The sequence below is a fragment of the Panulirus ornatus genome, chromosome 8 (assembly GCF_036320965.1).
Source record: "Panulirus ornatus isolate Po-2019 chromosome 8, ASM3632096v1, whole genome shotgun sequence".
NCBI classification, from domain to species: domain Eukaryota; kingdom Metazoa; phylum Arthropoda; class Malacostraca; order Decapoda; family Palinuridae; genus Panulirus; species Panulirus ornatus.
This window is the reverse complement of record NC_092231.1, coordinates 31,353,680-31,378,904: the sequence shown is the minus strand read 5'-3', so window position 1 is coordinate 31,378,904 and position 25,225 is coordinate 31,353,680. Positions and strand designations below refer to the sequence as shown.

The window sequence follows — 25,225 nt, the reverse complement described above, 5'->3', positions numbered from 1 at the left end:
AATTTCTAGTGTTCTGAGTGGTCTACTATGGATGAAACTGATATGCAGTGGAGGTGATACCACTGATTGCAGTTGGAGTACCTAATGCAGTAATCTTGCACTTATCACCATTGTGTGTTGATCTGTGCTTCTTGTGAGAACTGGATATGCCTACTAATGTGACTTTCCTGCAACCTGCTGTGTTTGTGTTAGTAATATGGCATCCGAACATCCAACATCATCATCTTCTACCCCAGAACCAACAGTTGATGCAAGAGTACCTCTCTGACCTTAGAAATGAAGCAAGAAATCTTACAATGCACTGATGCTGTTATAGGAATGTCAGCCCTTGGGTTTGCCCACAACCTTGGTGAATTTACAATCTGCCAAGGTAAACAAGGGTTAAAAATACCCTTATGGAGATGGAGAAAATGCTCTCGTTATATAGAGAGCATGAGACAAAGAAGAAAAACAACCTTAGTAGCCTTTAGCTCAGGTGATTTATGAGTGTTTATGTAAAGACAATAAAGCTGAGCCAGAGCCATTTCAAGCATGCAAAGGATAGCTAGATATTTCATTTGACATCAGAAGCTACATACCGTGAAGGTAATGGGATCTGCTAGTGCTAACCATGAAGCTGCTGTACACATTACAATTTTCTCTATGTTTATTGGTTTGCTAAATGTATTTTCTAGTTGTGCGATGTTTTTGTAGAACATAACTCCCAGCAATATATATGGGCATACTGATAAAGTGGTTGGTTAGGCTTGACAATGTATGTATGGATTATGATGAGGTCCACCTGCCACCTTCCTTAAACAACACATTTCTCTCACACATATGAGCAGTGCTTCCTTAAATACCTTCAATTCCTCATCCACTTCCTAGCTTCAATTAATCACACCTACTGCCATTTTACACTCAATTTCTCTATTATTTCTTCTCAAAAGCCTCTTTTTCAAGCTCAAACACTTTTACCAACCCTCTTCCAATCCATATCAATACCTCTTTTCATAAAGCCTCCACAAACCTTTACCCTCATTTCTAAAAAATCATTATCAGACATCCCTCCAGCTACGCTTCTCAGCACATTCACATACAAAATTCTTTAATTTGTACATTTATCAGTATGTATAAAATCTAAAAATGCCCATTTTCCATCACCCCTACTTACCCACATAAGTATGTCACTCTTTTTAAAAGAAGCATTCCCAATCATCAGTCTAATTAGCACGCAACGCCACAAACTGTTCACCACTTTCAATCACATTACTGGAAACCCCATGCCCCCAATTATACCCTCAACTGACATAATACCCACTCTTGCATTCAAGTCACCAATCAATTATACTCATTTACTTATATCTGTAGACATATTCATTTAGCTACACCTGAAACACTTGCCTCTCTTCCTAACTTGTCTCATTTTCTGGTGCAAAAGCACGAACAGTCACCCATCTTGTAATCCACTTTCATCCTTGCCCAAACCACTATTGGGCTCGCTTCCTTACACTCTTTTACACATTCCCAAAGCTCTCCCTCAAGCAGCTGTGCTACCTCATTCTTAGCTCCTGCCTTCACACTAACCCCTGACTTTATCCCTACAACATTCCAAACTAATATCCAATTCAGATTTGTTACAATCATAACTAAAACATCCAGGTTTCCCTCGTCAAATCCTGGTTACATCCACACACATTTCAATATTGGAGCCTGAGCCTTCAAGAAGGATGCACACTCCTTATTGTAATACTTTTTACAACATGCAAGGACTACATAGAATGTAGTCTTTCTCTCCTATTACCAGAGATGATAGCCAATAATAGTGACCAGTTTACATGCAGTGGCTATAAAAAACCTTGTCTTCCCCTCATATATTTTCAAAGGCGATAGACAGCTAAGGTTTATTGTGGATACAAGCACATAATGCTCGCAGGATGAAATCATTGTACATCTGGTTGCTTTGGCTAGTGTTTCTAATGGTGTGAGCACCAACAACTTTCCTCAGTGTACCTCAGGCTATCTTTAGGGAAGGATGTTTATCCTGTAATCCTCCTGGCTTCCACTTAATCTTGGGAATTTCACTTTTGCGCACTGTATTTCATCTGTCTGTACTTTAAGATAGTTGACTCTTGCCATTCTAGGGATGAGAAAGCCCAAATAATAGCCTGAAAGCAAGAAAATGTGGGTACACCTGAGATTTCTAATCACACTGGGCACAGAAAGCATGATCGGGCAGCTGCTTCCCGGCACTTCTGGCCTCCCTGACAATGTTATCCCACCAATATGTTATCCCTAGTCACTAAAGGAAGACTTTCAGATTTACAGATAACCTCCTAAGATGAGAAGTATTGAGTCAAACCTGCATTTCAGCAGCCAAACTCAATAAAAGCCATCCAAAACTTCTAGGAAATGTCTCAAAGAACCATTCAACATCACCTGCAGAAGGACCGTCACATTCTTACCACCAAGACAGCTGCCAAACCCCTGCTTAAAAAGGAAATGAATGCAAACAACTCCCATCTGCAAAGAAATACAAGGACTGGGGTGAGCAAAAGTGGATTATGGTGATGGTTTGCAATGGAAGTTCCTTCAAGTGTATGCACTCGAGACAGAAAAGGATAAGGAGGCTGGAGGGTACCAGATAATATGACTCACTCCAAAGTAAAGACACTGAAACACCTAGATAGTGTGGTGCTTTGGGGCTGCTTTAGTGGTGCAATGAGCTGAGAGGGATTGTATTTCTTACCAAAAAACATTAAAATGAATGGATAGCAGTACATTGAGGCATCAGAGGACCATCTGCTTCCTTTTCATGAGGTTCATGGGTGTGATCACTTTATGCATGATAGTGCCCCCTGCCATCAGACTAGAAAAAGAAGATTAATTGGTTATCAGAAAAAATATTCAATGGATGGAGTGGCCTGGGAACACACCTAGACCTTACCCAATTGAGAGCAGCTGGAACCAGGTGAAATGCAAGCTTGCTTCTTGCAACACCTCTTCAGTGCCTTGCCTTACAAAAGATCAAGACCCTATAAACCCAAAATATAGACCTTGAATACTTCGGGAACCTTGCCAGTTCCATACTCAGACATCTGCAGGTGGTAATCGAGGGCAAAGGAGAGATGACAAAGCACTAAAATGTAAGTGTGGCATTGCCTTTGAAAATAAATGGGAGACGGAAAAGATTCTTTGTCAACATTGTAAGAACACCATTCTCATGATAAACTAAATGATAAATATATAAACAAAAGAATAGACAAATACAGAAGCATGGGATGGAAAAAATGATAAATATATAAACAAAAGAATAGACAAATACAGAAGCATGGGATGGAAAAAGTTAGTCTGGTAACAGCACAAGATTCCACAGAACAGTGTGCTCCAATAAGCTGGAAGTGAGTAGATCGATAATAACAGCCTGGTGGTAATAGCTGATTCACCAAGGGGAGGCCTAGAATTAAAGAGATGGTCCAATTACTTTTAAGTAGTTAGTGAAGGGTGAATGAAAGCTACTGCCTCCTCACCAGAAATCCTTAGAATTAAAAGGTTCTGACTAAAACAGATTCCTCTGTTCTAATCAGACACTAAACTACAACTTTACCTCTGGATTACACCTACCTCATACAAAATCCTTACATATGTTTACATATTTTACTACTTCATTAGGCTATCCATACCATTTATGCTGCAATTTTCATTTTAAAAAATACTGGTAAGCAGTCTTCATCAAACAAATTTGCTACTACTGTATTGCTCACTTTTTTCTTTAGCTCTACAATGAAACTCTTTTAAAACATATTTCTACTCAAAAGTTATCTTAATTCCAGGGATAAGAAGTCATGTTAATTACTTTGGCCCAGCTAAAAACAACACAAGTATATGTACATCAAGTTTGTCTCAAGTCAACTCATTTTACCACCATAAGCTTTCTGGTCTATTCTGGGGCTCTCCCAGATTTTTCATTCTAATTCAACTGGACCTTAAGACTAAATTATGATAAACACACTAGCTGGAGCAGAAACAGCATGATATGAGCCATATCTATTTGCCAGTTTTTATAAAACAGAATATCAAAATCAACTTGGTTTATTCAAACAAAAGGTTCAGGGATTTTTCAGAGCAAAGATACAAGAAATGCTTGTTGTGATATGTAGCAGTTAATTACAAACATCCATAATACAACATTATGGTACCAGGCTGTCACCTGAAACAAGTAAATCAGATTATGAATCTCTATCAGATTTTCCATTCAAAACAAATTAAAGTAATACTGAAATATAAAAACACTTACTTGAGGGAAAGCTTCATTAGGGCTTTGGCAGCACTATTAAGGTCGACAAAGGAGAGTGGAAAAATTCCAATGCGAGAACCCAGCTTACCTTCTGCCCAGTTCTCATCCACCCGCCGTAAGACAGTAATAATTTCACCCTGGATAACCAAGAATTTACATGTTCATTATGAAATTTAAGAACAGTTTTCATAAGTATATAGCAGTCTGAACTAAAGAATAACAGTATTAATTCATTATTACCTACAATCAATCTACCAATTCTCTGCTTTTTTTCCGTAGTCAAAAAGCTGTCAAAAAGGAGTCACGCGGGGAGTGCTAGGAGTCACGCGGGGAGTGCTCATCCTCCTCGAAGGCTCAGAGTGGGGTGCCTAAATGTTTGTGGATGTAACCAAGATGTGAAAAAAGGAGAGATAGGTAGTATGTTTGAGGAAAGGAACCTGGATGTTTTGGCTCTGAGTGAAACGAAGCTCAAGGGTAAAGGGGAGGAGTGGTTTGGGAATGTCTGGGGAGTAAAGTCAGGGGTTAGTGAGAGGACAAGAGCAAGGGAAGGAGTAGCAATACTCCTGAAACAGGAGTTGTGGGAGTATTTGATAGAATGTAAGAAAGTAAATTCTCGATTAATATGGGTAAAACTGAAAGTTGATGGAGAGAGGTGGGTGATTATTGGTGCATATGCACCTGGGCATGAGAAGAAAGATCATGAGAGGCAAGTGTTTTGGGAGCAGCTGAATGAGTGTGTTAGTGGTTTTGATGCACGGGACCGGGTTATAGTGATGGGTGATTTGAATGCAAAGGTGAGTAATGTGGCAGTTGAGGGAATAATTGGTATACATGGGGTGTTCAGTGTTGTAAACAGAAATGGTGAAGAGCTTGTAGATTTATGTGCTGAAAAAGGACTGATGATTGGGAATACCTGGTTTAAAAAGCGAGATATACATAAGTATACTTATGTAAGTAGGAGAGATGGCCAGAGAGTGTTATTGGATTACGTGTTAATTGACAGGCGTGCGAAAGAGAGACTTTTGGATGTTAATGTGCTGAGAGGTGCAACTGGAGGGATGTCTGATCATTATCTTGTGGAGGAGAAGGTGAAGATTTGTATGGGTTTTCAGAAAAGAAGAGTGAATGTTGGGGTGAAGAGGGTGGTGAGAGTAAGTGAGCTTGGGAAGGAGACCTGTGTGAGGAAGTACCAGGAGAGACTGAGTACAGAATGGAAAAAGGTGAGAACAATGGAAGTAAGGGGAGTGGGGGAGGAATGGGATGTATTTAGGGAATCAGTGATGGATTGCGCAAAAGATGCTTGTGGCATGAGAAGAGTGGGAGGTGGGTTGATTAGAAAGGGTAGTGAGTGGTGGGATGAAGAAGTAAGAGTATTAGTGAAAGAGAAGAGACAGGCATTTGGACGATTTTTGCAGGGAAAAAATGCAATTGAGTGGGAGTTGTATAAAAGAAAGAGACAGGTCAAGAGAAAGGTGCAAGAGGTGAAAAAAAGGGCAAATGAGAGTTGGGGTGAGAGAGTATCATTAAATTTTAGGGAGAATAAAAAGATGTTCTGGAAGGAGGTAAATAAAGTGCGTAAGACAAGGGAGCAAATGGGAACTTCAGTGAAGGGCGCAAATGGGGAGGTGATAACAAGTAGTGGTGATGTGAGAAGGAGATGGAGTGAGTATTTTGAAGGTTTGTTGAATGTGTTTGATGATAGAGTGGCAGATATAGGGTGTTTTGGTCGAGGTGGTGTGCAAAGTGAGAGGGTTAGGGAAAATGATTTGGTAAACAGAGAAGAGGTAGTGAAAGCTTTGCGGAAGATGAAAGCCGGCAAGGCAGCAGGTTTGGATGGTATTGCAGTGGAATTTATAAAAAAAGGGGGTGACTGTATTGTTGACTGGTTGGTAAGGTTATTTAATGTATGTATGACTCATGGTGAGGTGCATGAGGATTGGCGGAATGCGTGCATAGTGCCATTGTACAAAGGCAAAGGGGATAAGAGTGAGTGCTCAAATTACAGAGGTATAAGTTTGTTGAGTATTCCTGGTAAATTATATGGGAGGGTATTGATTGAGAGGGTGAAGGCATGTACAGAGCATCAGATTGGGGAAGAGCAGTGTGGTTTCAGAAGTGGTAGAGGATGTGTGGATCAGGTGTTTGCTTTGAAGAATGTATGTGAGAAATACTTAGAAAAGCAAATGGATTTGTATGTAGCATTTATGGATCTGGAGAAGGCATATGATAGAGTTGATAGAGATGCTCTGTGGAAGGTATTAAGAATATATGGTGTGGGAGGAAAGTTGTTAGAAGCAGTGAAAAGTTTTTATCGAGGATGTAAGGCATGTGTACGTGTAGGAAGAGAGGAAAGTGATTGGTTCTCAGTGAATGTAGGTTTGCGGCAGGGGTGTGTGATGTCTCCATGGTTGTTTAATTTGTTTATGGATGGGGTTGTTAGGGAGGTGAATGCAAGAGTTTTGGAAAGAGGGGCAAGTATGAAGTCTGTTGGGGATGAGAGAGCTTGGGAAGTGAGTCAGTTGTTGTTCGCTGATGATACAGCGCTGGTGGCTGATTCATGTGAGAAACTGCAGAAGCTGGTGACTGAGTTTGGTAAAGTGTGTGGAAGAAGAAAGTTAAGAGTAAATGTGAATAAGAGCAAGGTTATTAGGTACAGTAGGGTTGAGGGTCAAGTCAATTGGGAGGTGAGTTTGAATGGAGAAAAGCTGGAGGAAGTGAAGTGTTTTAGATATCTGGGAGTGGATCTGGCAGCGGATGGAACCATGGAAGCGGAAGTGGATCATAGGGTTGGGGAGGGGGCGAAAATTCTGGGGGCCTTGAAGAATGTGTGGAAGTCGAGAACATTATCTCGGAAAGCAAAAATGGGTATGTTTGAAGGAATAGTGGTTCCAACAATGTTGTATGGTTGCGAGGCGTGGGCTATGGATAGAGTTGTGCGCAGGAGGATGGATGTGCTGGAAATGAGATGTTTGAGGACAATGTGTGGTGTGAGGTGGTTTGATCGAGTGAGTAACGTAAGGGTAAGAGAGATGTGTGGAAAAAAAAAGAGCGTGGTTGAGAGAGCAGAAGAGGGTGTTTTGAAGTGGTTTGGGCACATGGAGAGAATGAGTGAGGAAAGATTGACCAAGAGGATATATGTGTCGGAGGTGGAGGGAACGAGGAGAAGAGGGAGACCAAATTGGAGGTGGAAAGATGGAGTGAAAAAGATTTTGTGTGATCGGGGCCTGAACATGCAGGAGGGTGAAAGGAGGGCAAGGAATAGAGTGAATTGGAGCGATGTGGTATACCGGGGTTGACGTGCTGTCAGTGGATTGAATCAAGGCATGTGAAGCGTCTGGGGTAAACCATGGAAAGCTGTGTAGGTGTGTATATTTGCGTGTGTGGACGTATGTATATACATGTGTATGGGGGGGGGGGTTGGGCCATTTCTTTCATCTGTTTCCTTGCGCTACCTCGCAAACGCGGGAGACAGCGACAAAGTATGATAAAATAAAATAAATAAAAAAAGCTGTTACATACAAACTCAGAACATTTTCAGTACTAAGTATCAACATGATCTCATATCTAATTCAGAGAAAATCAAAGAAAATTTCCAATACTAGGTACTGACACAATGTCATATCTAATTCAAAGAATCAAAATAAAGACCAAATATAAAAATTACAAATTCAGCCTCAAGCATGAGAGACAGGTCTGGAAGACCTACTTCTGGATGGAAGATAAAGCACATCAGCATCGAAACTTACATGACCATAAATCAGATACTGGCCAAGAAGTGAACTACAGTGGTAGCAGAGATGATAGAAGAAAAGGTGGCAAGGGTGATTAGTTGGTGACAGGGGATGAGAAAAGTGGTGTCATAGGTGGTTGCAGAGGTGGTGGTATTGGTGATATGAATGGGGTGGTGCTGAGGTAATGGCAAAGTTGGTGGCAAAGATAGCTGTAGATTTGGTGGTAAAAGGGGTTGGGAGAGATAGTTGTTGGGGTTGTGGCAGAAATTAGAGGAAAGACAGTGGAAGAAGAGATGATACAGGAGATGATAGTGGTGGTAGTAGAGGTTGTGGCATAGAGGATGGAAAAGATGGTGGCAGAGGTGATAGAAGTGGTGCCCACAAGGGCAGTAGCACTGGGAGTGGCAGAAATGATGGAAGAGGTGATAGAACTGGTGAGGGCAAAGAGGGTGCTTGCTACGGTAGTGGCAGAGGTGGGACAGGTGACTGCAGAGTTAACAATAGTGGTGATTGCAAAAGAGATGACTGAAGTGGTAGCAAATTGAATGGTAGGGATGGAGGAAGAAGTTTGTGGCAGGCAAAGCAGTAATGGTAGTGGCAGAAGGAATGGCAGAGGTGATGGCAAAAATGGATGCAGAAATGGTGATACTAGCAGTGGCACAGGTGGTTGTAAAAAATGAGGTAGAAATGAATGTGAAGACAGAGGCAAAAATGGTGAGAATGGTGGTTGCAAAGAGGAAAGCAGAGGTGGTGGCAGTGTAGGTAAGAGAGATGGCGGCAAGGGTGACAAATGTGGTGGTACTGGTGGTGGCAAAGGGGCATTGCAGGGGTTGTGATTGTGGTTGTGGTGACAGAGGTTACAGTATAGAGTGTAGTTGCATGTGTAGCAGAAGTAGCACATGTGGTAGTACTAGTGGTGGCAAAAGTGATGGTAGCAGAGACTTCAAAAGGAGTGGAAGAGGTGTTGGCAGGTCTAGCGGCAAAAGTGGTTACCTAGCAATGAGTGCCTAGAGCAAGATTTTGCCAGAGCAACAAGGCTAGCAAGTAACCTATATCACCTCTTGCTTGCTGAATAATCTTCCTTCTCTGAGTGACCACTCCTCTGGGAGAGTCATCCATTGAAGGTACATATAAGAATAACCTCAGCCATGCATCAAATTTTCTTTTTCTAATGTTTTTGTAGTCTCTCCATCTATGTTCCTATGTTCTGCTGGGACTACACTGAGCAGTCTTTTTAGCTTCATTGCTGGACATTCACATATTTTCCTTCAAAAATAACTTGTGATATGATGTTGAAAAGCTTAGAGATTCAATACATTACTTCTGATGCCCTCTATTTCCTGTCTAGTATAAAGAATCACATAACACTCTTCTTCATTCCAACTACATAATTCAAGCTCTTTTAGCCTCTTCTCAATATTCAAGTGTTCTTGTTCTCCAGTTTCACCTGGGAAGCATTCTGTATTCTTTCTAATCTCTTGCTTTCCATCTGCTTACCTAGTGCCAGTGCAACATTGCAATATTCTATTCTACTTCATACATACACATATATTCCTATGAGTCCACGGGGAAAAATGAAACACGAAAAGTTCCCAAGTGCACTTTCGTGTAATAATCACATCATCAGGGAAGACACAAGAGAGAAATATAACAGTCAGTTGATATACATCGAAGAGACGAAGCTAAAACGCCATTTGGTAAACATGTTTACCAAATGGTGTCCTAGCTTCGTTTCTTCAATGTATATCAACTGACTGTTATATTTCTCTCTTGTGTCTCCCCTGATGATGTGATTATTACACGAAAGTGCACTTAGAAACTTTTCGTGTTTCATTTTTCCACGTGGACTCATAGGAATATCTTGATCATGCGCAAAATTGTGATCCTTTCCAACATACACATATATATATTACTATTATTCTTTTATTATACTTTGTCGTTGTCTCCCGCATTAGCAAGGTAGCTCAAGGAAATAGACGAAACAATGATCCAACTCACCCACATAAACATGTATATACATAAACGCCCACACACGCACATATACATACCTATACATTTCAACGTATACATATATATACATAAACAGACATATACATATATACACATGTACATATTCATACATGCCGTCTTCATCCACCCCCACTGCCAACCCGCTACACATAAAATGGCACCCCCCTCCCCCTGCTTGTGTGTGAGGTAGCGCTAGGAAAAGACAACAAAGGCCTCATTTCTTCACTCTCAGTCTCTAGCTGTCATGTGTAACGCACCGAAACCACAGCTCCCCTTCCACATCCAGGCCCCACAAAACTTTCCATGGTTTACCCCAGACGCTTCACATGCCTTGGTTAAATCCAATGACAGCACAATGACCCCGGTAACCACATCATTCCAATTCACTTTATTCCTTGCACGCCTTTCACCCTCCTGTATGTTCAGGCCCAGATCTCTCAGAATCTTTTTAACTCCATCCTTCCACCTCCAATTTGGTCTCTCACTTCTCTTCGTTCCCTCCACCTCTGACACATATGTCCTCTTTGTCAATCTTTCCTCACTCATTCACTCCATGTGACCAAAGCATTTCAATACACCTTCCTCTGCTCTCTCGACCACAATCTTTTTATTACCACACATCTCTCTTACCCTTTCGTTACTTACTCGATCAAACCACCTCACACCACATACTGTCGTCAAACATTTCATTTCCAACACATCCACCCCCCTTTGCACAATCCTATCTATAGCCCATGCCTTGCAACCATATAACATTATTGGAACCACTATTCCGTCAAACATACCCATTTTTGCTCTGCGAGATAACATTCTTGCCTCCCATACATTCTTCAACGCTCCCAGAACCTTTGCCCCCCTCCCCGACCCTAGGACTCAATTCCGCTTCCATGGTTCTATCCGCTACCATATCCACTCCCGATATCTAAAACACTTCGCTACCTACAGTTTTTCTCCATTCAAACTTACCTCCCAATTTAGTTGTCCCTCAACCCTACTGAAGCTAATAACATTGTTCTTATTCACATTTACTCTCAGTTTTCTTCTTTCACACACTTTACCAAACTCAGACACTAACTTATGCAGTTTCTCACCCGAATCAGCCACCAGCGCCGTATCATCAGCGAACAACAACTGACTCACTTTCCAAGCTTTCTCATCCACAACAGACTGCATACTTGGCCTTCTCTCCAAAACTCTTGCATTTACCTCCCTAACAACCCCATCCATAAACAAGTTAAACAACCATGGAGACATCACGCACCCCTGCTGCAAACTGACATTCACTGGGAACCAATCACTTTCCTCTCTTCCTACTCGAACACATGCCATAAATCCTCAATAAAAACTTTTCACTGCTTCTAGCAACTTACATTCCACACCATATGCGCTTATATATATATATATATAAAGGAAGGAACAGAGAAGGGGGCTGGGTGAGGATATTCCCTCAGAGGCCCAGTCGTCTGTTCTTAACGCTACCTCGCTGAGGCGGGAAATGGCTAATAGTATGATAAAAGAAAAGAATATATATATATATATATATATATATATATATATATATATATATATATATATATATATATATATATATATATTTTTTCTTTTTTTTTTTTGCCACTGTCTCCCGCGTTTGCGAGGTAGCGCAAGGAAACAGACAAAAGAAATGGCCCAACCCCCATACACATGTATATACATACGTCAACACACGCAAAATATACATACCTACACAGCCTTCCATGGTTTACCCCAGACGCTTCACATGCCCTGATTTAATCCACTGACAGCACGTCAACCCCGGTATACCACATCGCTCCAATTCACTCTATTCCTTGCCCTCCTTTCACCCTCCTGCATGTTCAGGCCCCGATCACACAAAATCTTTTTCACTCCATCTTTCCACCTCCAATTTGGTCTCCCTCTTCTCCTCGTTCCCTCCACCTCCGACACATATATCCTCATGGTCAATCTTTCCTCACTCATTCTCTCCATGTGCCCAAACCATTTCAAAACACCCTCTTCTGCTCTCTCAACCACGCTCTTTTTATTTCCACACATCTCTCTTACCCTTACGTTACTTACTAGATCAAACCACCTCAAACCACACATTGTCCTCAAACATCTCATTTCCAGCACATCCATCCTCCTGCGCACAACTCTATCCATAGCCCACGCCTCGCAACCATACAACATTGTTGGAACCACTATTCCTTCAAACATACTCATTTTTGCTTTCCGAGATAATGTTCTCGACTTCCACACATTCTTCAAGGCTCCCAGAATTTTCGTCCTCTCCCCCACCCTATGATTCACTTCCGCTTCCATGGTTCCATCCGCGGCCAGATCTACTCCCAGATATCTAAAACACTTCACTTCCTCCAGTTTTTCTCCATTCAAACTCACCTCCCAATTGACTTGACCCTCAACCCTACTGTACCTAATAACCTTGCTCTTATTCACATTTACTCTTAACTTTCTTCTTTCACACACTTTACCAAACTGTCACCAGCTTCTGCAGTTTCTCACATGAATCAGCCACCAGCGCTGTATCATCAGCGAACAACAACTGACTCACTTCCCAAGCTTTCTCATCCCCAACAGACTTCATACTTGCCCCTCTTTCCGAAACTCTTGCATTCACTTCCCTAACAACCCCATCCATAAACAAATTAAACAACCATGGAGACATCACACACCCCTGCCGCAAACCTACATTCACTGAGAACCAATCACTTTCCTCTCTTCCTACACATACACATGCCTTACATCCTCGATAAAAACTTTTCACTGCTTCTAACAACTTGCCTCCCACACCATATATTCTTAATACCTTCCACAGAGCATCTCTATCAACTCTATCATATGCCTTCTCCAGATCCATAAATGCTACATACAAATCCATTTGCTTTTCTAAGTATTTCTCACATACATTCTTCAAAGCAAACACCTGATATATATATATATATATATATATATATATATATATATATATATATATATATATATATATATATATATATATATATATATATATATTATTTATTGATTTTGCTTTGTCGCTGTCTCCCACATTAGCGAGGTAGCGCAAAGAAACAGACAAACGAATGGCCTAACCCACCCACATACACATCTATATACATACATGTCCACACACGCAAATATACATTTAAATGTATACATATATATATACACACACAGACATATACATATATACACATTTCAAATATACATCTCAATGTATACATATATATATACACACAGACATACACATATATACACATGTACATAATTCATACTGTCTGCCTTTATTCATTCCCATCGCCACCTCGCCACACATGGAATAACAACCCCCTCCCCCCTCATGTGTGCTAGGTAGCGCTAGGAAAAGACAATAAAGGCCCCATTCGTTCACACTCACTCTCTAGCTGTCATGTAATAATGCACCGAAACCACAGCTCCCTTTCCACATCCAGGCCCCACAGAACTTTCCATGGTTTACCCCAGACGCTTCACATGCCCTGGTTCAATCCATTGACAGCACGTCAACCCCGGTATACCACATCGTTCCAATTCACTCCATTCCTTGCACGCCTTTCACCCTCCTGCATGTTCAGGCCCCAATCACACATATATCCTCTTGGTCAATCTTTCCTCACTCATTCTCTCCATGTGACCAAACCATTTCAAAACACCCTCTTCTGCTCTCTCAACCACACTCTTTTTATTACCACACATCTCTCTTACCCTTATTAATTACTCTCTTACTCTTATCAATTACTCGATCAAACCATCTCACACCACACATTGTCCTCAAACATCTCGTTTCCAGCACATCCACCCTCCTCCGCACGACTCTATCCATAGCCCACACCTCGCAACCATACAACATTGTTAGAACCACTATTCCTTCAAACATACCCATTTTTGCTTTCCGAGATAATGTTCTCGACTTCCACACATTCTTCAAGGCTCCCAGAATTTTCGTCCTCTCCCCCACCCTATGATTCACTTCCGCTTCCATGGTTTCATCCGCTGCCAAATCCACTCCCAGATATCTAAAACACTTCACTTCCTCCAGTTTTTCTCAATTCAAACTTACCTCCCAATTGACTTGTCCCTCAACCCTACTGTACCTAATAACCTTACTCTTATTCACATTTACTCTCAGCTTTCTTCTTTCACACACTTTACCACACTCAGTCACCAGCTTCTGCAGTTTCTCACCCAAATCAGCCACTAGCCCTGTATCATCAGCGAACAACAACTGACTCACTTCCCAAGCTCTCTCATCCACAACAGACTGCATACTTGCCCCTCTTTCCAAAGCTCTTGCATTCACCTCCCTAACAACCCCATCCATAAACAAATTAAACAACCATGGAGAAATCACCCACCCCTGCCGCAAACCTACATTCACTGACAACCAATCACTTTCCTCTCTTCCTATACATACACATGCCTTACATCCTCGATAAAAACTTTTCACTGCTTCTAACAACTTGCCTCCCACACCATATACTCTTAATACCTTCCACAGAGCATCTCTATAAACTCTATCATATGCCTTCTGCAGATCCATAAATGCTACATACAAATCCATTTGCTTTTCTAAGTATTTCTCATATACATTCTTCAAAGCAAACACCTGATCCACACATCCTCTACCATTTCTGAGACCACACTGCTCTTCCCCAATCTGATGCTCTGTACATGCCTTCACCCTCTTAATCAGTACCCTCCCATATAATTTACCAGGAATACTCAACAAACTTATACCTCTGTAATTTGAGCACTCACTTTTATCCCCTTTGCATATCTTGTGGTGCGGATGTAACCAAGATGAGAAAAAAAGGAGAGATAGCTAGTATGTTCGAGGAAAGGAACCTGGATGTTTTGGCTCTGAGTGAAACAAAGCTCAAGGGTAAAGGGGAAGAGTGGTTTGGGAATGTCTTGGGAGTAAACTCATGGGTTAGTGAGAGGACAAGAGCAAGGGAAGGAGTAGCACTACTCCTGAAACAGGAGTGGTGGGAGTATGCAATAGAGTGAGAAAGTAAACTCTAGACTGATATGGGTAAAACTGAAAGTGGATGGAGAGAGATGGGTGATTATTGGTGCATATGCACCTGGACATGGGAAGAAAGATCATGAGAGGCAAGTGTTTTGGGAGCAGCTGAGTGAGTGTGTTAGTAGTGTTGATGCACAAGACCGGGTTATAGTGATTGTTGATTTGAATGCCAAGGTGAGTAATGTGGCAGTTGAGGGAATAATTGGTGTACATAGGGTGTTCAGTGTTGTAAATGGAAATGGTGAAGACCTTGTAAATTTATGAGTTAATTGATAGGCACATGAAAGAGAGACTTTTGGATGTTAATGTGCTGAGAGGTGTGTAGAGGTTTTCAGAAAAGAAGAGAGAATGTTGGGGTGAAGAGAGTGGTGAGAGTAAATGAGCTTGGGAAGGAGACTTGTGTGAGGAAGTACCAGGAGAGACTGAGTACAGAATGGAAAAAGGTGAGAACAAAGGACATAAGGGGAGTGGGGGAGAAGTGGGATGTATTTAGGGAAGCAGTGATGGCTTGCGCAAAAGATGCTTGCGGCATGAGAAGTGTGGGAGGTGGGCAGATTAGAAAGGGTAGTAAGTGGTGGGATGAAGAAGTGAGATTGTTAGTGAAAGAGAAGAGAGAGACATTTGGACGATTTTTGAAAGGAAATAATGCAAATAATTGGGAGATGTATAAAAGATAGGCAGAAGGTCAAGAGAAGGGTGCAAGGGGTGAAAAAGAGGGCAAAGGAGAGTTGGGGTGAGAGAGCATTAATAAATTTTAGGGAGAATAAAAAGATGTTTTGGAAGAAGGTAAATAAAAAGTGTAAGACAAGGGAACAAATGGGAACTTCAGTGAAGGGAGCTAATGGAGAGGTGGTAAAAAATAGTGGTGATGTGAGAGGAGATGTAGTGAGTATTTTGAAGGTTTGCTGAATGTGTTTGATGATAGAGTTGCAGATATAGGGTGTTTTGGTCGAGGTGCTGTGCAAAGTGAGAGGGTGAGGAAGAATGATTTGGTAAACAGAGAAGAGGTAGTAAATGCTTTGTGGAAGATGAAAGCCGGCAAGGCAGCGGGTTTGGATGGTAATGCAAAGGAATTTATTAAAAAGTGGGTGACTGTATTGTTGACTGGTTGGCAAGGTTATTTAATGTATGTATGACTCATGGTGAGGTCCCTGAGGATTGGCGGAATGCTTGCATAGTGCCACTGTACAAAGGCAAAGGGGATAAAGGTGAGTGCACAAATTACAGAGGTATAAGTTTGTTGATAAGTTATCCCTGGGGATAGGGGAGAAAGAATACTTCCCAAGCATTCCTCACGTGTCGTAGAAGGCGACTACAGGGGATGGGAGCATGGGCCAGAAACCCTTCCCTCCTTATATTCTAGCTTTCCAAAAGCGGAAACAGAAGAAGGAGTCACGCGGGGAGTGCTCATCCTCCTCCAAGGCTCAGATTGGGGTGTCTAAATGTGTGTGGATGTAACCAAGATGAGAAAAAAGGAGAGATAGGTAGTATGTCTGAGGAAGGAACCTGGATGTTTTGGCTCTGAGTGAAACGAAGCTCAAGGGTAAAGGGGAAGAGTGGTTTGGGAATGTCTTGGGAGTAAAGTCAGGGGTTAGTGAGAGGACAAGAGCAAGGGAAGGAGTAGCACTACTCCTGAAACAGGAGTTGTGGGAGTATGTGATAGAGTGTAAGAAAGTAAATTCTAGATTGATATGAGTAAAACTGAAAGTTGATGGAGAGAGATGGGTGATTATTGATGTATATGCACCTGGGCATGAGAAGAAAGATCATGAGAGGCAAGTGTTTTGGGAGCAGTTGAATGAGTGTGTTAGTGGTTTTGATGCACAAGACCGGGTTATAGTGATGTGTGATTTGAATGAAAAGGTGAGTAATGTGGCAGTTGAGGGAATAATTGGTATACATAGGGTGTTCAGTGTTGTAAATGGAAATGGTGAAGAGCTTGTAGATTTATGTGCTGAAAAAGGACTGGTGATTGGGAATACCTGGTTTAAAAAGCGAGATATACATAAGTACACTTATGTAAGTAGGAGAGATGGCCAGAGAGTGTTAATTGGATTATGTGTTAATTGATAGGCACGCAAAAGAGAGACTTTTGGATGTTAATGTGCTGAGAGGTGCAACTGGAGGGATGTCTGATCATTATCTTGTGGAGGAGAAGGTGAAGATTTGTAGGGGTTTTCAGAAGAGAGAATGTTGGGGTGAAGAGAGTGGTGAGAGTAAGTGAGCTTGGGAAGGAGACTTGTGTGAGGAAGTACCCGGAGAGACTGAGTACAGAATGGAAAAAGGTGAGAACAAAGGAGGTAAGGGGAGTGGGGGCGGAATGGGATGTATTTAGGGAAGCAGTGATGGCTTGCGCAAAAGATGCTTGTGGCATGAGAAGCGTGGGAGGTGGGTTGATTAGAAAGGGTAGTGACTGGTGGGATGAAGAAATAAGATTATTAGTGAAAGAGAAGAGAGAGGCATTTGGACGATTTTTGTAGGGAAAAAATGCAAATGAGTGGGAGATGTATAAAAGAAAGAGGCAGGAGGTCAAGAGAAAGGTGCAAGAGGTGAAAAAGAGGGCAAATGAGAGCTGGGGTGAGAGAGTATCATTAAATTTTAAGGGAGAATAAAAAGATGTTTTGGAAGGAGGTAAATAGTGTGTAAGACAAGGGAGCAAATGGGAACTTCAGTGAAGAGAGCTAATGGGGAGGTGATAACAAATAGTGGTGATGTGAGAAGGAGATGGAGTGAGTATTTTGAAGGTTTGTTGAATGTGTTTGATGATAGAGTGGTAGATATAGGGTGTTTTGGGTGAAGTGGTGTGCAAAGTGAGAGGGTTAGGGGAAATGATTTGATAAATAGAGAAGAGGTAGTAAAAGCTTTACGGAAGATGAAAGCCGGCAAGGCAGCAGGTTTGGATGGTATTGCAGTGGAATTTATTAAAAAAGGGGGTGACTGTATTGTTGACTGGTTGGTAAGGTTATTTAATGTATGTATGATTCATGGTGAGGTGCCTGAGGATTGGCGGAATGCTTGCATAGTGCCATTGTACAAAGGCAAAGGGGATAAGAGTGAGTGCTCAAATTACAGAGGGATAAGTTTGTTGAGTATTCCTGGGAAATTATATGGGAGGGTATTGATTGAGAGGGTGAAGGCATGTACAGAGCATCAGATTGGGGAAGAGCAGTGTGGTTTCAGAAGTGGTAGAGGATGTGTGGATCAGGTGTTTGCTTTGAAGAATGCATGTGAGAAATACTTAGAAAAGCAAATGGATCTGTATGTAGCATTTATGGATCTGGAGAAGGCATATGATAGAGTTGATAGAGATGCTCTGTGGAAGGTATTAAGAATATATGGTGTGGGAGGCTAGTTGTTAGAAGCAGTGAAAAGTTTTTATCAAGGATGTAAGGCATGTGTACGTGTAGGAAGAGAGGAAAGTGACTGGTTCTCAGTGAATGTAGGTTTGCGGCAGGGGTGTGTGATGTCTCCATGGTTGTTTAACTTCTTTATGGATGGGGTTGTTAGGGAGGTGAATGCAAGAGTTTTGGAAAGAGGGGCAGTCTGTTGTGGATGAGAGAGCTTGGGAAGTGAGTCAGTTGTTGTTCGCTGATGATACAGCGCTGGTGGCTGATTCATGTGAGAAACTGCAGAAGCTGATGACTAAGTTTGGTAAAGTGTGTGAAAGAAGAAAGTTAAGAGTAAATGTGGATAAGAGCAAGGTTATTAGGTACAGTAGGGTTGAGAGTCAAGTCAATTGGGAGGTAAGTTTGAATGGAGAAAAACTGGAGGAAGTAAAGTGCTTTAGATATCTGGGAGCAGATCTGGCAGCGGATGGAACCATGGAAGCGGAAGTGAATCATAGGGTGGGGGGAGGGGGTGAAAACTCTGGGAGCCTTGAAGAATGTGTGGAAGTCGAGAACATTATCTCGGAAAGCAAAAATGGGTATGTTTGAAGGAATAGTGGTTCCAACAATGTTGTATGGTTGCGAGGCATGGGCTATGGATAGAGTTGTGTGCAGGAGGGTGGATGTGCTGGAAATGAGATGTTTGAGGACAATATGTGGTGTGAGGTGGTTTGATCGAGTAAGTAATGTAAGGGTGAGAGATGTGTGGAAATAAAAAGAGTGTGGTTGAGAGAGCAGAAGGGGGTGTTTTGAAATGGTTTGGTCACATGGAGAGAATGTGTGAGGAAAGATTGACCAAGAGGATATATGTGTCAGAGGTGGAGGGAACGAGGAGAAATGGGAGACCAAATTGGAGGTGGAAAGATGGAGTGAAAAAGATTTTGAGTGATTGGGGCCTGAATATGCAGGAGGGTGAAAGGCGTGCAAGGAATAGAGTGAATTGGAATGATGTGGTATACCGGGGTCGACGTGCTGTCAATGGATTGAACCAGGGCATGTGAAGCATCTGGGGTAAACCATGGAAAGTTCTGTGGGGCCTGGATGTGGAAAGGGAGCTGTGGTTTTGGTGCATTATTACATGACAGCTAGAGACTGAGTGTGAATGAATGGGGCCTTTGTTGTCTTTTCCTAGTGCTACCTCGCACACATGAGGGGGGAGGGGGTTGTGATTCCATGTGTGGCGAGGTGGCGATGGGAATAAATAAAGGCAGACAGTATGAATTATGTACATGTGTATATATGTATATGTCTGTGTGTGTATATATATGTGTACATTGGGATGTATAGGTATGTATATTTGCATGTGTGGACAGGTATGTATATACATGTGTATGTGGGTGGGTTGGGCCATTCTTTCGTCTGTTTCCTTGTGCTACCTTGCTAATGCGGGAGACAGCGACAAAGCAAAATAATAATATTGTTTGTTGAGTATTCCTGGGAAATTATATGTGAGGGTAATGACTGAGAGGGTGAAGGCATGTACATAGCATCAGATTGGGGAAGAGCAGTGTGGTTTCAGAAGTGGTAGAAGATGTGTGGAGTGGGTGTTTCCTTTAAAAAATGTATGTGAGAACAGATTTGTATGTAGCATTTATTGATCTGGAGAAGGCATATGATAGAGTTGATAGAGATTCTCTGTTGGAGGTATTAAGAATATATGGTGTGGGAGGCAAGTTGTTAGAAGCAGTGAAAAGTTTTCATCAAGGATGTAAGGCATGTGTATGAGTAGGAAGAGAGGAAAGTGATTGGTTCACAGTGAATGTTGGTTTGTTGCAGGGATGCATTACGTATCCATGGTTCAGTTTTTTATGGATGGGGTTGTTAGGGAGGTGAATGCAAGAGTTTTGGAAAGAGGGGCAAGTATGCAGTCTGTTGTGGATGAGAGAGCTTGGGAAGTAGGGTCAGTTGTTGTTCGCTGATGATACAGCGCTGGTGGCTGATTCGGGTGAGAAAATGCAGAAGTTAGTGACTGAGTGTGGTAAAGTGTGTGAAAGAAGAAAGCTGAAATTAAATGTGAATAAGAGCAAGGTTATTAGGTACAGTCGGGGTGAGGGACAAGTCAATTGGGAGGTAAGTTTGAACGGAGAAAAACCGGAGGAAGTAAAGTGTTTTAGATATCTGGGAGTGGATTTGGCAGCAGATGGAACCATGCAAGTGGAAGTGAATCATAAGGTGGGGGAGGGGGCGAAAGTTCTGGGAGTGTTGAAAAGTGTATGGAAGTCGAGAACATTATCTTGGAAAGCAAAAATGGGTATGTTTGAAGGAATAGTGGTTCCAACAATGTTATATGGTTGGGAGGCGTGGGCTATAGATAGAGTTGTGCGGAGGAGGGTGGATGTGCTGGAAATGAGATTTTGAGGACAATATGTGGTGTGAGGTGGTTTGATCGAGTAAGTAATGAAATGGTAAGAGAGATGTGTGGTAATAAAATGAGTGTGGTTGAGAGAGCAGAAGAAGGTGTTTTGAAATGGTTTGGTCACATGGAAAGAATGAGTGAGGAAAGATTGACAAAGAGGATATATGTGTCAGAGGTGGAGGGAACGAGGAGAAGTAGGAGACCAAATTGGAGGTGGAAAGACGGAGTGAAAAAGATTTTGAGTGTTTGGGGCCTGAACATGCATAAGGGTGAAAGGCGTGCAAGTAATAGAGTGAATTGGAACGATCTGGTATACAGGGGTCGACATGCTGTCAATGGATTGAACCAGGGCATGTGAAGCGTCTGGGATAAACTATGGAATGTTTTGTGGGGCGTGGCTGTGGAAAGGGAGCTGTGGTTTTGGTCCATTATGGAAGACAGAGACTGAGCATGAATGAATGTGGCCTTTGTTGCCTTTTCCTAGCGCTACCTCGCACACATGCAGGGGGAAGGGGTTGTCATTTCATGTATGGCAGGGTGACGATGGGAATGAATAAGAGCAGAAAGTATGAATTGTGTACATGTGTATATATGTATATGTCTGTGTGTATATATATGTATACACTGAGATGTATAGGTATGTATATATGTGTGTGTGGACATGTATGTATATACATGTGTAAGTAGGTGGGTTGCACCTGTGCTACCTCGCTAACTTGGGAGACAGTGACAAAGTATAATAATAATAATATCATATTCATACATGCTACCTTCATTCATTTCTGCCACCACCCCGCCACACATGAAATGGCACCCCCTTCCCCTGCATGCACACGAGGTAGCACTAGGAAAAGACAACAAAGGCCACATTTGTTCACACTCAGTCTCTAGCTGTCATGTATAATGCACCAAAACCACAGCTCCCTTTCTACATCCAGGCTCCACACAAACTTTCCATGGTTTATCCCAGATGCTTTACATACCCTGGTTCGAATCCATTAACAGCAAATCGACCCTGGTATAACACATTGTTCCAATTCACCCTATTCCTTGCATCCCTTTCACTCTCCTGTATGTTCAGGCTCCGATCACTCAAAATCTTTTTCACTCTATCCCTCCACCTCCAATTTGGTCTCCCACTTCTCATTGTTCCCTCCACCTCTGACGCATATATCCTCTTTGTCAATCTTCCTCACTTATACTCTCCATGTGACCAAATCATTTCAATACACCCTCTTCTGCTGTCTCAACCACACTCTTTTTATTACCACACATCTGTCTTACCCTTTCATTACTTACTTGATCAAACCACCTCACACCACATATTGTCCTCAAACATCTCATTCCCAACACAGCCACCTTCCTCTGCACAACACTATCTATAGCCCATGCCTAACAACCATATCACATTGTTGGAACCACTATTCCTTCAAACATATCCATTTTTGCTCTCCAGGATAATGTTCTTGCCTTCCATACATTCTTCAATGCTCCCAGAAGAACAATGGACACATGACGCACCCCTGCCACGAACTGACATTCACTGGGAAGCAATCACTTTCCTCTCTTCCTACTCGTACATATGCCTTACATCCTTGAAAAAACTTTTCACTGCTTCTAGCAACTTACCTCCACAGATATACTTTTAATACCTTCCATAAAGCATCTCTATCAACTCTATCATATGCCTTCTCCAGATCCATAAATGCTACATACAAATCCAAGTATTTTCTAAGTATTTCTCACATACATTCTTCAAAGCAAACACCTGATCCACACATCCTCTACCACTTGTGAAGCCACACTGCTCTTCCCCAATCTGATGCTCTGTACATGCCTTCACCCTCTCAATCAATACCCTCCCATAAAATTTCCCAGGGATACTCAACAAATGTATACCTCTGTAATTTGAACACTCAACTTTATCCTCTTTGCCTTTGTACAATGGCACTATGCATGCATTCCACCAATCCTGAAACACTTCACCACAAACCATATATACATTAAATATCCTTGCCAACAACACAGTCACTCCCTTTTTTAATAAATTCCACTGCAATACCATCCAATCCGGTCAACTTGCTGGCTTTCATCTCCTGCAATGCTTTCACTATCTCCTCTCTGTTCACCAAACCATTCTCCTGACCCTCTCACTTCACACACTACCTCGACCAAAACACCCTATATCTGCCACTCTATCATCAAACACATTCAACAAACCTTCAAAATACTCACTCCATCTCCTTCTCACTTCACCACTACTTGTTATTACCTTCCCATCAGCCCCCTTCACTGATGTTCCCATTTGTTCTCTTGTCTTACACACTTTATTTACCTCCTTCCAAAACATCTTTTTATTCTCCCTAAAATTCATTGATCCTCTCTCACCCTAACTCTTACTTGCCCTCTTTTTCACCTCTTGCACCTTTCTCTTGACCTCCTGCCTCTTTCGTTTATACATCTCCCTGTCATTCACACTACTTCCCTGCATAAATTGTACAAATGCCTCTCTCTTCTCTTTCACTAAGAATCTTACTTCTTAATTCCACCACTCACTACCCTTTCTAATCTGCCCACCTCCTACTTTTCTCAAGCCACAGGCATCTTTTGTGCAAGCCATCACTGCTTCCCTAAATACATCCTGCACCCCTGCCGCAAACCAACATTCACTGAGAACCAATCACTTTCCTCTCTTCCTACACCTACACATGCCTTACATCCTCGATAAAAACTTTTCACTGCTTCTAACAACGTATCTCCCACACCATACATTCTTAATACCTTCCACAGAGCATCTCTATCAACTCCATCATATGCCTTCTCCAGATCCATAAATGCTACATACAAATCCATTTGCTTTTCTAAGTATTTCCCACATACATTTTTCAAAGGAAACACCTGATCCACACATCCTCTACCACTTCTGAAACCACACTGCTCTTCCCCAGTCTGATGCTCTGTACATGCCTTCACTCTCCCAATCAATACCCTCCCATATAATTTCCCAGGACTACTCAACAAACTTATACCTCTGTAATTTGAGCACTCACTCTTATCCCCTTTGCCTTTGTACAATAGCACTATGCAAGCATTCCGCCAGTCCTCAGGCACCTCAACATGAGTCCTATATACATTAACTAACCTTACCAAACAGTCAAGAATACAATCACCCCCTTTTTTAATAAATTCCACTGCAATACCATCCAAACCCTGCTGCCTTTTCGGCTTTCATCTTCCGCAAAGCTTTTGCAGTGAAAAGTTTTTATCGAGGATGTAAGGCATGTGTACATGTAGGAAGAGAGGAAAGTGACTGGTTCTCAGAGTATGTTGGTTTGCGGCAGCGGTGCGTGATGTCTCCACGGTTGTTTAATTTGTTTATGGATGGGGTTGTTAGGGAGGTGAATGCAAGAGTTTTGGAAAGAGGGGCAAGTATGCAGTCTGTTGTGGATGAGAGAGCCTGGGAAGTGAGTCAGTTGTTGTTTGCTGATGATACAGCACTGGTGGCTGATTTAGGTGAGAAACTGCAGAAGCTGGTGACTGAGTTTGGTGAAGTGTGTGAAAGAAGAAAGCTGAGAGTAAATGTGAAGAGGAGTAAGGTTATTAGGTACAGTAGGGTTGAGGGCCAAGTCAGTTGGGAGGTATGTTTGAATGGAGAAAAATGGAGGAAGTAAAGTGTTTTAGATATCTGGGAGTGGATTTGGCAGTCGAGAACATTATCTTGGAAAGCAAAAATGGGTATGTTTGCAGGAATAGTGGTTCCAACAATGTTATATGGTTGTGAGGCGTGGGCTACAGATAGAGTTGTGCAGAGGAGGGTGGATGTGCTGGAATTGAGATGTTTAAGGAAAATGTGTGGTGTGAGGTGCTTTGATCGAGTAAGTAATGAAAGGGTAAGAGAGATGTGTGGTAATAAAAAGAGTGTGATTGAGAGAGCAGAAGAGGGTGTTTTGAAATTGTTTGGTCACCTGGAGAGAATGAGTGAGGAAAGATTGACAAAGAGGATATATGTGTCAGAGGTGGAGGGAATGAGGAGAAATGGGAGACCAAATTGGAGGTGGAAAGATGGAGTGAAAAAGATTCTGAGTGATCAGGGCCTGAACATACAGGAGGCTGAAAGGCGTGCATGGAATAGAGTGAATTGGAACAATGTGGTATCCCGGGGTCAACATGTCAATGGATTGAACCAGGGCATGTGAAGCATCTGGGGTAAACCATGGAAAGTTTTGTGGGCCTGGATGTGGAAAGGGAGCTGTGGTTTCAGTGCATTATACATGACAGCTAGAGACTGAGTGTGAATGAATGTGGCCTTTGTTGTCTTTTTCTAGCGCTACTTCGCGCACATGCGGAGGGAGGGGGTTGTCATTTCATGTGTGATGGGGTGGTGACAGGAATGAATAAGGGCAG

The 25,225-nt window shown here is 42.1% G+C and overlaps 1 protein-coding gene across 4 annotated transcripts in view; it reads right to left on the bottom strand.

Annotated features, from left to right (window-relative positions):
• The window catches only part of LOC139749887 (E3 ubiquitin-protein ligase SH3RF3-like), a 406,578-nt gene that overhangs the window by 116,009 nt on the left and 265,344 nt on the right, over positions 1–25,225 (bottom strand). For all 4 annotated transcript variants that reach the window (XM_071664268.1, XM_071664272.1, XM_071664269.1 and 1 more), the window contains one exon: positions 4,277–4,413. In XM_071664268.1, the coding sequence (XP_071520369.1) occupies positions 4,277–4,413 (137 nt within the window). The remainder of the gene's footprint in view (positions 1–4,276; positions 4,414–25,225) is intronic.